This window comes from Pseudonaja textilis, chromosome 1, assembly GCF_049901715.1.
Source record: "Pseudonaja textilis isolate UNSWEBS1 chromosome 1, rPseTex1.2, whole genome shotgun sequence".
In the NCBI taxonomy this organism is placed as follows: domain Eukaryota; kingdom Metazoa; phylum Chordata; class Lepidosauria; order Squamata; family Elapidae; genus Pseudonaja; species Pseudonaja textilis.
The window spans coordinates 124,082,102-124,096,476 of NC_141990.1; the positions used below are offsets into that span (position 1 = coordinate 124,082,102).

Genomic DNA, 14,375 nt, shown 5'->3' on the forward strand with positions numbered 1-14,375 from the left:
ATCTTGTGGGACTTCAGAATTCAGACGGACAGGCATTTGGCCCACAACACACTTGACATAACAATAGTTGAGAAGAAAAGGGTTTGGTTCATTGACATTGCAATACCTGGTGATGCACGAACTGTAGACATGCAGCAAGAAAAATTATCAAGTATTTAATCAAAATATATACAAAGTATCGGGACTTATAAATTGAAGTTGAGCGACTTTGGAAAAAGAAAGCATGTGTTATCCCAATTGTAATTGGAGCCCTTGGAGCAATACCTAAAGGGCTGCCTTGGTATTTGGAAATCCTGAATTTATCAGACTTGAATACCCTGATTCTACAAAAAACCACCCTACTTGGAACAGCTTATATCCTCTGATGCTACCTGAACAGTTCCTAAGTCCTTGGTTAGGACTCGAGCTGGTGAGCTACCAACTAGCCCCAAAGGCTGTGAATCTCAATCAATCAATCAATAATAATGCCTTTATTGTCATTGTACATTGTACATGTATACAATGAAATTGGTTTAGCTTCTACTAGTGCAATCCATAACAGAAAATACAAGACAACATGATTAGTACAGAAAATAATCCTTATACAAGTAATTGGGAAAGGAAAAAGAACTAGTCATACGTTTCTATGTGGAGTAATTGTGATTGTATTTAAGAGCCTGTCAGCTCATGGGTAGAAGCTATTTTTAAATTGGTTAATCCGGATAGGATTATAAACAGAATTAGGTCCATGGAGTCCTTGCACTTGAGACATTTAAGGAATACTGGTGGGTGTTCTCAGAATTCAGCAAAATATCCTAAAAGAAGGCAGGATTAAACCTTTCTTGCATGGAGTCAGGAAAATTATAGCATGCCTGGAGTCACTTAGAAAAACTACAATCTGCCTGGAATCACCGGGACATGAGAGCTTCCTTTTTCTCGGCCAGTAGCTCTGCATCCCTTTCCCGAGATCTACTGACTCTGCAATCAGATCCCACTGTTTTCCAGTGAAGCCAAACATTTGAGCCGTAGATGAACAATGTCAGGGCTCAGAGCCATCATAGGTTTCTCTATGGTAGAGAATGGTTTTTCGTATGGAGCAGTTTAACAACATTCAGATGGATTACAGGAAATCCTCGATTTACAACCATAGTGGCCATTCAAAGTTACACTGAAAATAAGTGGTTTAATTAATCCCCATGGTCACATGATCAAAATTCAGATGCTTGGCAACTGGCATGTACTTATGAAAGCTGTGGTGTCCCAGGGTCACATGATTATCTTCTGCAATCTTCTGAGAAGCAAAGTCAATGGGGGAAGCCAGATTCACTCAACAGCTGTATTACTAACTCAATCACTATAGTGATTCATTTAACAAAGGTGGCAAGAAATGTCATACAAATGGGGTAAAACAACTGTCTTGCTTAGCAATGGAAATTTTGGGCTCAATTGTGTTCATAAGTCCAGGGCTATCTGTACATCCCTAGTTTGTACAAAATACAACTCCCTGTTTTGTGTATGGAGTCTTTCTTTTATGAATTACTATTATAGAAAGATACACAAGAAATCCACTCTGTTGGTACCTTCTGATCGCTCATGAACACCTGGAGAAAAGGATCTTGTGGGAAGCTAAAATCAGAGGCGGTTTTATGCATAAAACCTAAATTTGCACAAGTTTCCTCAGCTGAAAGCAACAATGAACAGACATTAGCCTTCAAAATACCTTGTTGTAAATATCTTTATTGGCATCTCACTGTAAAATGTGTTACATATGTGCTTTATAAAAATGAATAGCATTCCCTAGAGATTCCCCTATACACAATTTAAAATTTCATTTCTAGAGAATTTATGAGAAAACTGTTTTGGAATGTTCGGTTACATAAATTAATGATGACAGGTTTTTGTATGTAAAACATTTATGAGAGCTAAAAGACCATGATAGAAAAACATTTAAACTTAAGTTTAAAAAACTCTATTTTGCTGTTTACTGGGAACCATGTGTTCATACATAATTAAAAAAAAATAGTCTGCTTCATCTATTTTGTCTTCATAGTATTGGCTTTGACTTAATATATATCAGATGGATCTATTTACTTAGTGTAAATAGCTTAGTGTAACATCCAGTGAGATAAAATAGTTCTTTAGGTTAAGTACAGTGGATGAAATCAAACATTACATTAGCAGATATCTATCCAGGTGACATAGTTTCTGTTCTGCAGGTTAAGGGATCACAGGAGGAATTGGAATTGTCTCAAGTTCTAGCTCTGCTGACAGATTTATATTAAATCTGCTACTCAGCACCTGTTGACATGGTATTTTTTGCCGAGATCATGTTCTGGGTAGGATTGTGTATAGATTTTAGAGCTGCTGTTCCTTCCCTGTTTCAATATTACCCTGTTTTGTTTGTTTGCTTGTTTTGTTTTTACAATACATACATTTAGCTTTCAACCTGTTCAACACTCACAAACCTGAAACATAGTAGTATTAATTGTTCCATTTCTTAGATGAAGCACACATTTTATGGCATTAATTGATCCTTGAGGCAGACTAAACCTTGTTCTGAAACAAGTAGTTTTCCAGAGGGCAGATCCTGTACTGGGTGATTGAATCTTGGGAGAGAAAGGAAGAATGCGATTTAGAATGGGCACTGAATCAATAGATTCACAACTTTTACAAGATAGCAGTTGCACTAATACTTAAAGTATTACTGCTCAATAATATTTTATTTGAAGCATTGATTTCTGCTTTATTCAATCCAGAAAAAGGTGGATTGCCTTTTAAAGTCTTCCTGCTGTTAAACCCGCTGGTTGAGTTTTCAACAGAACAGAAAACAAACAGATTTTAAATGTCTAGACGTTTCAATTTTAGCAATAAGTTGAGAAAAAAAAAATCATGCTCCAAACAGTTAACACAGGAATGTCACCAGTTCAAAGCAGCTTTATCTGGAGATCTTTCCATTCAGAAGGTGTTGTAATTTATCTTGTTAAGGATAAGAGACAAGACATTTACTTCACTGAGGCATTTTATGTTAGCTCACAGACTTCTCTTAACCTTTTTTAGCACTCACAAAAGTGATACTCCTTCCCACCCACAAAGATCTGAACATTCTTAGTAAATAATACCACTTCACACATAGTTTTGTCTTTCATTTGTGGATAAGGCAAATTTTGGCATGGACACTGCCTTTTTGCCTCCGTTTAAAATCAAGACACAAGACTAACGGTTAACTGAAAGTACGGTTTGGTTCTTTTTGCGTGCTAATGAATTTGGCTTGCATGTCAAAGGAGATCCAGATTCAAATAGCTGCAATTATCCCAATTTGAACATTCCTTTTTCTCCACTGAGAGGAGAAAGTGCAAAAAATCGCAATCCATTCATGAACTCCATGTACACAAAAAATGGAGGTGGGCAGAGTAAGTAGCCACAGGGGAAGACACTCCCAATTCAGACACAATAATTCAGTCATGTAATCAGTTTCCTGTAAAAGCAATTCCAGGCTCTTCTTGGCCATGTGTATAAGCAGTGCAGAACTTCAGTGGGGCATTTCACCGTGACAAGTTTAATCAAAATGCCCCTCTGGAGCAACACTCTCTTTTCAAGTGTGGTTTCACAGCAGCCATACCGCTAGATTGCTAAACAGAACTTCTGTGCTGATGCAGAACATCATACTTTCCTAGTGACGTAACTCCTTGGTGATTTGGACAAATGTAACTAGAAATCAAATCTTCACTATCTCAGGGAAAGAAGCCATTGCAATCACTTGTCAGTCAGTGACAGTGGAAGAGGTGGCACAGAACTTATATCTTATTTCTGCTTCAGATCCTTTGTACTCTCTTTCTTTCTCTTTCCCTGCATAGAGAGGCTTTTGCCATCTGTTTCTCATGCTTCCTTGAACCATAAGTTGAAGGCAGTTACATGTTTACATTCTCTACATTCCTGCACTGAGAATCTCTCTGGGAATCTCCTGCACTAACGCAACCTTGAGACAGAAGTCCTTTTCTATCTCAGCGTAGTGGCCACTCAAACCAGCTTTGCTTCACTTGGACACTTTGCTCCAGGGCATTGAGGTGGACCAATTTTCAAGTCAAGGCAATGCGTCAAGATTTGAAGCTTGGGAACATCTGGAACGACCCTACTTGTTTAGACTTAAAATCTATGGGTGACATGGGAAATTCTAGAGTAAGTTTAAATTGCACAAGGAAACAGACTGTAATTTGCCTGATTATGGGAGCAGAGAATAATATAATAAAAAAATTTATTACCTATATATCTATATACAACTTAATTGTACACACATAGAATAATTGGCCACAGACATATGCTCAGTAGGGTCCACCTAACACTTCCCTTCTTTATCTGACAATACAGGCTTGAAATCTGCTGTAGGGATATATGGGAAAAGGTGTAAAGGAAAGGGAATGTGAAGTTCAAGAAAAAAAGAAGGGAAAGCTACACTGCACAGTGACAGATTTACTTCTGCAACATTGGAAGCCATGAAATTTCTTGTGCATGGGAGAAACAGGGTTGAGAATAGCAACAGGTTTTACATGCTAATGTTAATGTTGGTTAAGGCTGTAGGGGCCCATACATTGATTTTTGGAAACATAATCCTGAGATTAAGATAATTCCCACCCCTAGGCAAAAGAAAAGAAAACCCTCAAACATACTCCTCACCCCCAAAATCTCTTTTCCTGTATGTCATTAATCTTAGGAAACCTAAGATGACCCATTTTAAAGATTAATTATTTTGGAGAAAAATAGTCTTCCTTTCAGAGAAAAAATGTAAGAGTGTAAAAGTTATATTTTAGAACACATACAAGTTACATTTTAGAAAGTAAAAATGTGATCTCTTACCTATAATCCATTTTTCTGATAAACATTGCATATCCACATACTTTCCAACTTTGCACTGTCCAATACAAATTTTAGCTTGACGGAGAGTTTTACATATTTTTCCTCCACAAAGCTGTACCAGCTCACAGAGCTTCTGATAGGGGGGCTGACTTGTGCGAGATATGAACATTATAGGTTGATTGGCAAAGAGTTTTTGATACACGTTTTGTTTTAGAATATTGTGCTGAAAGCGGGAAATCTGTTTGAAAAAGGGAAAATAAATAAGTAAATGAATAAATATAATGTCACTACAGGATGAAGCATTTAGTTTTGGAAACATATTGCTATGTTTCACAATTTGCTTGCAAACAATTTTTCTATTAGAATACCTGCTGCTTAAAATTTAGTGTACAGTTATAATAAACTCTCAAACATGACACCAAAAAAGATCAATGTTATAGACTTTAATGTTAAAATAATATCAGAATGTTCTGGATGTTTATAAATTATTACTTCTATATTTGTTTTATTATTTATCTATTATATTGATAATAAAGCCAGATGTGATTTCCACTGCAATGAGAGTTTAAATTAAGTTTATTTTTTAAATTGTTATGCCTTTATTTTTTTTATCAACACAACTATATGGAAAGAAAACATCTAGTTGCATAATGAAACATTGCAGACTCAATAGCCTTAAATCTGAAACATACACTTACTGCATCAAACCATTTTCTGTGGTTGAAAAATATATTGAATCACAAACTAGAGCAGGAGGATGGGTTTACACAGAGCATTAAATCACAAATAACCCAGATTTAAAACAACCAAGTTTCATAATCACTAAGTCTTGAAATAGGTAGTTAAGCATATTGCCTAAGTACAGCCATTTTTAGGTTTCTAAAAATGGCTGTACTTTACAGAACATGGCCCACAAATTTGTCTCTTCATATTTCGGGGGGGTGGGGAGAGGGAAGATAATGGCACTAATACTGAAGGGGTCTAGTGACCAGGATGGAGTAGCCTTCCAGAAGCTAAGCAGGTCTGGCCTCTAGTTGGGTGACATATGGAAGCCTTATGTGACATGGCCTATGTGACATGCTCTTGGATGGAAGAAAGACAGGATATGAACCAGCAAAATGCCATCAGAATTCACAAAACAGGAAGTGAGTCAACTTTTTCAGGAGTCACAAGACTTGTTTACATTCAGTTATTGTGCAGCAAAGTAAAAGAAGTTGGAATTTGATATAAACTGTGAATAATAACATAAGATATGCTGTACTTCTTTTCCAAAAAGGCAACTCATAAATCTTTATAGCTTTATCTTGGCATTCTATCCATCTAGCATATCAGTTAATGTACTGTATCTGAGAGAGGAGAAACATCGAGTTCACATCAACATTTGACTGTTGAACAGTAGATGATTTTGGCTTTGTCACTGTCTTTTAAACCAACACAGGGTTGTGGTGTTGGTTGTTCAGATAAAATGAAGTATCTCTCACCAAGTGCACTAATCTGTGCTTTTGGAAAAGAAGCAAGATATAAAAGCAACATTGAAATAAAAATGACTGTTGGCTTGTTGAAGAATTTAGTGACTGCTTGAAGGCACTGAAAAAAGTGGCTTATATGACAATTTTTCACACTTATGATCCTTGAAGCATCAATTTGGGCCTCAACTCTGGTCATAAATCGAGAACTACCTGTATAGTGAACAGATTGCCATTTTAAATTTGCAGCTGTTGTTTGGACATCAGAGTTTCCTTCCCCTCCAAGACAGCTGTGGATGGGAAAGGGAAAAAGAAAAGTCTCTGAGTGTGGAAAAAAATTAGGGCCTTGGGAAAAAGGTGGCTGGCCTCTGTCGAAGTCTTGCAAGTCAAAAGAGAAACTTCTGTGGCCAATTAGGCCCACAAGCTATTTCTTCCCCATGCTGAGCCAAATATTCTAGCTCACATGTACTGTTTTTTAATGTTAGAAGTACCTCAGGATATATATGAGACAAACTTCTCATATAACCCCAAATAGCTTATTTATTTTATTTTATTTTTACTAATCTCTCATGCCACCCATTTAGGTTAACAAGTAAAGTCCAAATGAAGAAAAACAATCTCCATGGGACATAAATCTAGCCTTACCATATCTAAAATTAATAATCAAACCCAGTTTTAAAAGACCTTGTGCTAAAATTGTCCTGTCGTGGTTGATAGTGTGGAGTTCTAAAGTTTCTAATCTGAAGCTGATTAGAACTGACAAACTCTGTTTATGTCAGATCCATCAGAGTCTGCATTTGTTAGAAAGAGCCTACGTTAAGCTTTAACTTGATTGTAATCCTGCTGTTTTACATATTTTTGAGAGACATGATTTAAAGAATTTATTGTACTCCTGTTTGTTCAGCATTGTTCCTTAAAGCTTATAATTGCTGAGGCCATAAAGAAAAGCCATTCTGTGCTCACTGTGGTTTCTATTATATTAGAAATGAGTCTAAATTGACAAGAGAACTATATGGAAAAAAGGCTGCTATTTTATAGGTTTACAACAATCAAAATCAGCCAAAAACTGAAACGTTCAAACTGTGGAGGCCAAGTTATGTGTTATACTTTGAAATGTGTTATTTTATCTTACTATAACAAATAAAACTTGGATTATGAATAGAAAATCTGAGGTTGTTGAACTTCTTTCCAAATGCAGTGTAGATAAGGGCTATTTTTGTATTTTTTTTCAGTTTGTACAGAAATCATTCAAATGTAAACATATAATATGTACTTGATTTTACAAAAGATCATATTGTAAAATCAATGGAATGAGATCTGAATAATATATTTGAATTTAGGACTGGCTATTATATTAGCAGCAATTGTTCCATTGGGAATATATGTAGAGAACTCTACATTTTCATGAAAATCTGCAGCTGGAAAGGAAGCTATTTTTGGGGCTTTCCATATCCTTCATTGTGCTTACTTTGTACCTCCAAAGATATTTATGAAATCCACAGGTGTTTTCTCAGAGGTACTACCACCATCTATTCAAATACACTGATAAATTCATTGATATTAGTTCAGTGGCCCCCAACTTTTTGGGAACCCAGAACTGGTTCTATTGGAGAGAGGTTTTTCCATGGACCGGAGGTGATGTGGTTTCATGTGCTACCTGCATCCCGCAGATGAGCCTTTACTTGTTTGCATGGCCCAGTTTCTGGCATGCTGTGGACTGGTGCCAATCCACAGACCGGGAGTTGGGGATCCCTGATATAAATAATGGAAGGTAGTATCCAATGTTATTAATATGTCCTGTTTCCATAAAAGGAAAGATAAAAGTTTCCTCTGTCCAGTCGTGTCTGACTCTAGGGTGCTTATCTCCGTTTCTTAGCTCAGGGGGCTAGTGTTGTCCAAAGAACATCTGTGGTCATGTGTCCAGCATAACTATATGCCAAGGTGCATGGAGTGCTGTTATTTTCCTACCGAAGTGGGATCTATTGATCTACACAATTTCCATGCTTTTGAACTGCTAGGTGGGCAGGAGCTGGAGCAAGTAATGGGAGTTCCCTCCATCATGCAGCACTCAGGTCTTAAACCCTAGCGGTCAGCTTTCCAGTTGACAAACTCAGGGTCTTTAACTGCTGAGCCATTGCACCCCATTTTTTCATAAAAGTTCATATAATTTGGGATTTCAGACATACATACTGACTCAGGATTATTTCAGACATACATACTGACAAGCAACTTGAACAAGAAACTAGAGCTCTCAGAACTGATTGCACTACAACATCCAGTCCAAAATAGTGTTCTGACCCAAATCTTGTTCCAAGGAAACAAACACGAAAGAGATAACAGAAAAACCTTTTAATGAATCTTTATGAATTCTGGTTCTTCATGATTAAAAGGCTGTTTCAAATTAATTATCTCTGATAAGAACAAGCATTGCAAAGGTGGTGCAAGGCTGCCAAGAACACTAGATAAAGTTACTAAGAAATATTTCAAACACAAAGAGTCTCCAAACACCAACCAAGATATTCCAAATGTCCACAAGGCTTGAGTGCAAAAACTTATTTGTTTCCTGCAAAGAACTCCGGTTTCTCAGCTGGCTTTTATCTCTCGAGGGAGGGCCTTACTCCCGAGTCATCGCGCTGCTGCAGCTGCTCTTTCCTTTGAGCAGCCCTGCGCACACATGCACAGACTCCTCAGGAACCTCTTCATCACTGCTGCCATCTTCCACAATCTCCTAAGGCAGCATTTTACTCCCCATCCCTGCATTACACACAGGCCCCTCATCTGAGACCTCGCTCTCTGAGACCTCAACAGTCTGCACCTGCTGCCGGCGAACCACAACAAATAGAGAATCAATACTTTCTTGCACATATAGTTTTGTTTTAGAAATAAACAGTACAATAGTATAGTGAAATCCAACAGGCTCCATCCACAAACAGAAAAAACATCCACAAACATCTGCTGTTTTCTATAGATTTCTTGTCTTACCTGTTGCCCAATAACTGAAGGAGTTGAAAATCCCAACCAGCTCTATCTTTAAGGCAGTAAACCAACTACCTGTCAGGTGCTTGGATCCTCTTTCTAGCTTCATTTAAGCTGTTCGGCTCTCTCATTTATGAAAAAGATAAAGAACATGGCGGCACTTCCAACATTTGATGACTAGCATCCCAACCCACTTCATCTTGTTGCTTGCCTCATCCCTTTGTAGGCATTCTCCACCATGCTGCTTCAAGAGTCCAGCAGTGGGATATGACTCCACCCTCTGATGTCATCGAGCTGAGTCTGCCACTATAAAAAGCCAGACTCTGCTGAGAGCCCCAGCTTTTTGACTCAGCTCTTTGACATTAAGAGCTAGTGTCTCTGGACTCTAGGCTAGTTAAAAAGCAGTCAATGGACCAAATCAACAGATCTCTACAAAAAAAGCCTCAATACCATCAGCGCAGCTACTGGGCTCTGGTATAGCTGCGCCTGCAAGGAGAGCAGCGATCCGCTCTCCTTCGCCGATCAGCATCCGACCTGGGCACTGATAACTCAACTGTAAGTGCGGTCTGGGAGAGAGCAGTGAAGAGCCTCCCACGCCTTTCCCTCAAAAAGTGCAGCTCATTAAGGGCTTTTTCGCCGGGAGACCTCCCACGCAGGTCTTCTGTGGTGTGCGTCTCCCGGAGTGCAATTTCCAAGCTGCAGGAGTGGAACCACAACAACAAATCAGTTGGCTCCCCCAAGGTAACTCAGTGGCGCTAGGCCATGATTATGATTGCACTCATCAGCTATGAGTCGGGACCTCACGTAATGCCTTCCTCAGTCACAGGCATTTTTAATATATAGCCTTACAGTCATTTATCTCCAAGAGGCACTCCCAGAAGCAGGATTTGAGAGAGAAAGGTGACTGGGCTGTAGGTTGTCCTCAACCACTACCTAAGGCCTCATGCAGGTGGCCATTTTGGGATTGTGTTCTTTCGGGTACCATTTTAATAGGGCCTCAAAGCAGTGATCCCAGCCAACTGACCTAAATTTTGGGAGACACGACCTTTGAGGAGCTAACAGCACCTCTAGTGCCCCCCACCCCCCCGCCGTGAGATAGAGAGCAACTGGGCCTAACCAGGAACATCGCATACGGAGGCCACACAAGGCTCTGAAGTATCATGAAGGCCTTTCAAGAGAAGGTGACAAAGAGTTCTTTCAGCCAACAGAGAGGCAGCAGCAAAGATTAGGGTGAAGGCCTTGGCCCCCCAAAAGACTTTTAAGTCAGAACTGAGAGCTGAAAGGAGGCATGCTGCATTAGAAAAACAGTTTGCCAAGAATTTCCAACACCTAAAGGAACAAGGCCTTTCTCAGTCAAGGGAGTCTCAGGCCTACCCAGATCAGGCCCCCAGAACAGGAGGAAAAGAAGTTAGTTTAGCAAGCCACCTTCAAGCATGTTTCCTGGAGAGGCCTGAGGAGGCCTCCCTTCCCCAAGACTTGAGCAAGTCTGGGCCTTGTTTCAGGCCAGCTAATTGGGATATTGGAATTTACAATCCTCAAGGATTTTTGCCCCAAGAGGGACATAGACCTATGGTGGAGGCCTCTTTCCCCTCCTGAGGCTGACTTTTGCCCAATAGTCTCCCCCTCAGACAATAGGCCCCAAGATATCCAATCTATGGTCTCTGTGGCAGTTAGGCTAGGGCATCGCTGAGGGATTCCAGCATCTCCTCCGCCCAGCAGGTGGGCCCCCTAGAATTCTCTCCTCTTTCTATCAGGGAAATCTCCCTATGCAGAGAGAGATCTCCAAGCCTCCAGATGTTATGTACTCGTCCACTCTCCCTGGCTGGGGAGAGCATGAGGACAGAGGTTCCTTATATCCCTCACAGCATAGCAGATCCTCTATGTCAGAAGAGGAGGAGGGGAAGCTCAGAGATTCCTACCTCTCAGATGAAGAAGAGGCTAGGCCGGAGCAGCCCATGTCAGCGGCTGTCTTCAAACCTTCATTATTCAGGCCCCTACTCCATAAGGCTTTAGCTACTGCACAAATAAGTCCTGAGGAGGTGGCACCGGAACCGCAGGTAGATATTACAGCCCATGCGGACTTGTTATTTTCTAAACCTGTGGTCCAAAATGAGGTGCTCCCCTCCCCATTATTATTCCTGGACTTGGTGAGGGATCAATGTGCTACTCCTTTGTCTGGGCCCCGCCCATCAACCCAGGACAAGAGATATTTTAATGTGGGACCCTCCCTGGCCAATGCCCTATCAGTACCAGCAGCAGATGCTCCGGTGATAGCTACCTTTGCATCCTCTGGAACCCCCACAGAACTGGAGGATGTCTTGAGGCCTGATGACAAAAGATCGGAGCAAACTCTGAAATGCATGCACAAGGACACAGCTTGGGTGGTGAAGGCCTCCACTGCGGCCTCTTTTTTTATGAGGTCAGCAATATGTTGGTTACACCAAATCCAAGACCGGAACCAAGCAACGATGCCAGGTCCCACCAAGACCTCAACAAAATCATAGCCACAGCAGAGTTCACGGCTGACGCTATACTAAGCTCCGCCAGATTCATGTCTAAGGCAATGGCTTCCCCTGTGTCTGCAAGGTGCCTTCTCTGGATATGCAACAGGCAGACCGACTCACAGCGCAACTGGAAGCTGGCAGCTGCTCCATGCTGCGGAGAGAACCTCTTTGGGACAGCCTTGGAACCATACCTGTTGGAGACCAGGGATAAAAGAAAGGTGCTATCATCTACCAACAAAAGATCGGAATTCCGTCAGATGCCATACTCCGGGCCTCCCACCTTCCATCCTGAAGCCAACCCTTGTTCCCTCGGGGCCAAAGACCATTTCCTCCATGCCAGGAATAACACCCTGATCACTCAGCCAGGCAACAGCAGTTCTCTGGTAAGTGGTCCTTTTGAGGGGGAGGAGGTCATTCATTCTGATGCTCTAAGTAACTGCATCCACTTCCCTTCTATCGGAGGTCTGACCTTTTTTGCTTCAAGATGGGAGGAGTCAACAATGGATGCCTGGTTTCTCCGTACTGTGTCATCTGGCCTTTGCCTTGAGTTTCTCTCCCCTTGTCCAATGTTTTTTGTTTGCTGTCCAATTTTTCGGGACAGATCCAAATGGGCTCTTATGGAATCAGCCATCCAACACCTGGTGGACATCAGAGCCATAGAGATGATTCCTGTGGACCAGTGGAGGTTCGGTTTCTACTCCTGCCTCTTTGTAATCCCAAAGGCCCTAGGAGGGTGGAGAGCAATCCTCGATCTCAAGTCCCTGAACAAATTCATTCCCTACAGGCACTTCAAAATGCAGATGTTACACTCTATCCTTTAGAGTGTCTGGTAGGGCAATCTCCTCTCATCCATAGACCTCACTGAGGCTTACCTCCATATTCCAATCTGGTGCCCTCATCGCCAGTTCCTCTGTTTCTGTATAACAGTAAGCACTATCAATACCGGGCCCTTCCATTTGGCCTTTAATTGACCCCAAGAATCTTTACCAAGGTCTTGGCAGCATTGGCAGCATACCTTCAAGCCTTGCCTGTGAGGATCCATTGCTACCTGGATGACATTCTGATCCTGTCTACCTCTGTCCAGGCAGCCGACCATGACCTTCAGACCAAATTATTGCAGGAGCATGGATTCTTCATAAACCTCGTCAAGAGCCATCTTTTACCAATGACCCGCCTGCTACACCTTGGGGTGATCATCGACATGACTCTCTGTGAAGTCTTCCTTTTCCTGGAGTGACAGGAGAGCCTCAACGAGTTGATCAACCAAGTTTGACTGCTACACACCATTCCTCTGTGTCTCCTGTCACAGCTGCTTGGGAAGATGATCTCCTGCACTGATGTCATGCCGTGGGCATGCCTACATGCCCAAACCCTGCAATGGTTCCTCCTCCCCTTTCAATGGGTGGGGACCAGCCATTCAGCCAGTAGGGTCCTGCTTCCTCCACAGGTTTTTGCTTTCAATGGTGGCAATCCCAAGTCATATTGAAGGGGCACCTTTTCAAGGAACTAGAAAGGATGGTAGTCACTACAGATGCCAGCCTTTACGGCTGGGGGGTTCATTTGCAGGGCCAGATGGCTCGGGGTCACTAGCCTCATACAGACAGGTCTCGCCCCATCAACCTCTTAGAGCTCAGGGCTATCTTCTTGGCCTTGAGATGCTTCCAAGACAGAGTATCAGGGTCTCACGTGCTGGCTATGACAGACAATATGGCCACCAAAGCCCATGTCAACAGGTGGGGGGGGGACCAGGTCCAAGACCCTGATGCAGGAAGTGGAACATCTGGGGAGTGGGTAGAGAGGAACCTTCTGCCCCTCAGAGCAGACCACATCTCCGGGGTCGACAACTCTCAGGCAGACTGGTTGAGTCGAACTCAAGTCGACCACTTGGAGTGGAGTCTCCACCCATCCCTATTCCAAAAGTTGTCCCACATATTCGGACCCCCAGTGGTGGTCCTATTCGTTACTCCCCAGAATGCACAAGTAGGCAGGTTCTTCTCCAGGTTTCCAAACCCAGTGAGCAGAGGAGACCAATGTACTTCGGAGCAAGTGACTTCCAGGTTTCCTCTACGCCTTCCCCACCCTTCCAATCATTCCAGCTGTCATTTGGAAGATGTTGGAGGAGAAGGTGGAGTTAGTACATTGGCCCAGGAGGTCCTGGTTCACTGACCTGGTGAATCTGTTGACTCAGAGTCCGTGGAGAATCCCGGCCAACAGGATTTCACTCAGCCAAGGGGCCCTGCTACATGTGGAACTCCAGAAGTTCCAACTGGCTGTATGGCATTTAAGTGGCAATGGTTGAGAACATCCAATCTTTCTGACAGGTTTATTGAGACCATCCAGGCATCTTGCAAACCATCAACCAACCAACTTTATGATGTCACCTGGAGGAAGTTTTGTGGGTGGTGCTTTGGGAGGTCCCAGGACCCTACCTCGATATCGGTCTCAGAGGTGTTGCAGTTTCTCCAGGTCAGGTTGGACAAGGGGCTCGCACCAAACACCCTCCGCCAACAGGTGGTGGCCTTAGTATTGGTCCTGTCATGGGATAGGTATTCGTCCCTTTCATATCACCCCTCAGTCCATAGATTTTTGAAGGGAGCAG

General features: G+C 42.0%; 1 protein-coding gene across 2 annotated transcripts in view; it reads right to left on the reverse strand.

The window, feature by feature from the left end:
* Positions 1–1,703: 1,703 nt before the first annotated feature.
* The window catches only part of MCPH1 (microcephalin 1), a 114,379-nt gene continuing 101,707 nt past the window's right edge, over positions 1,704–14,375 (reverse strand). For both annotated transcript variants that reach the window (XM_087916371.1, XM_026695212.2), the window contains 2 exons: positions 4,831–5,068; positions 1,704–2,585 (listed from right to left, as the gene is read on the reverse strand). In XM_087916371.1, coding sequence (XP_087772497.1) covers positions 2,524–2,585; positions 4,831–5,068 — 300 coding nt within the window. In that variant the 3' untranslated portion in view covers positions 1,704–2,523. The remainder of the gene's footprint in view (positions 2,586–4,830; positions 5,069–14,375) is intronic.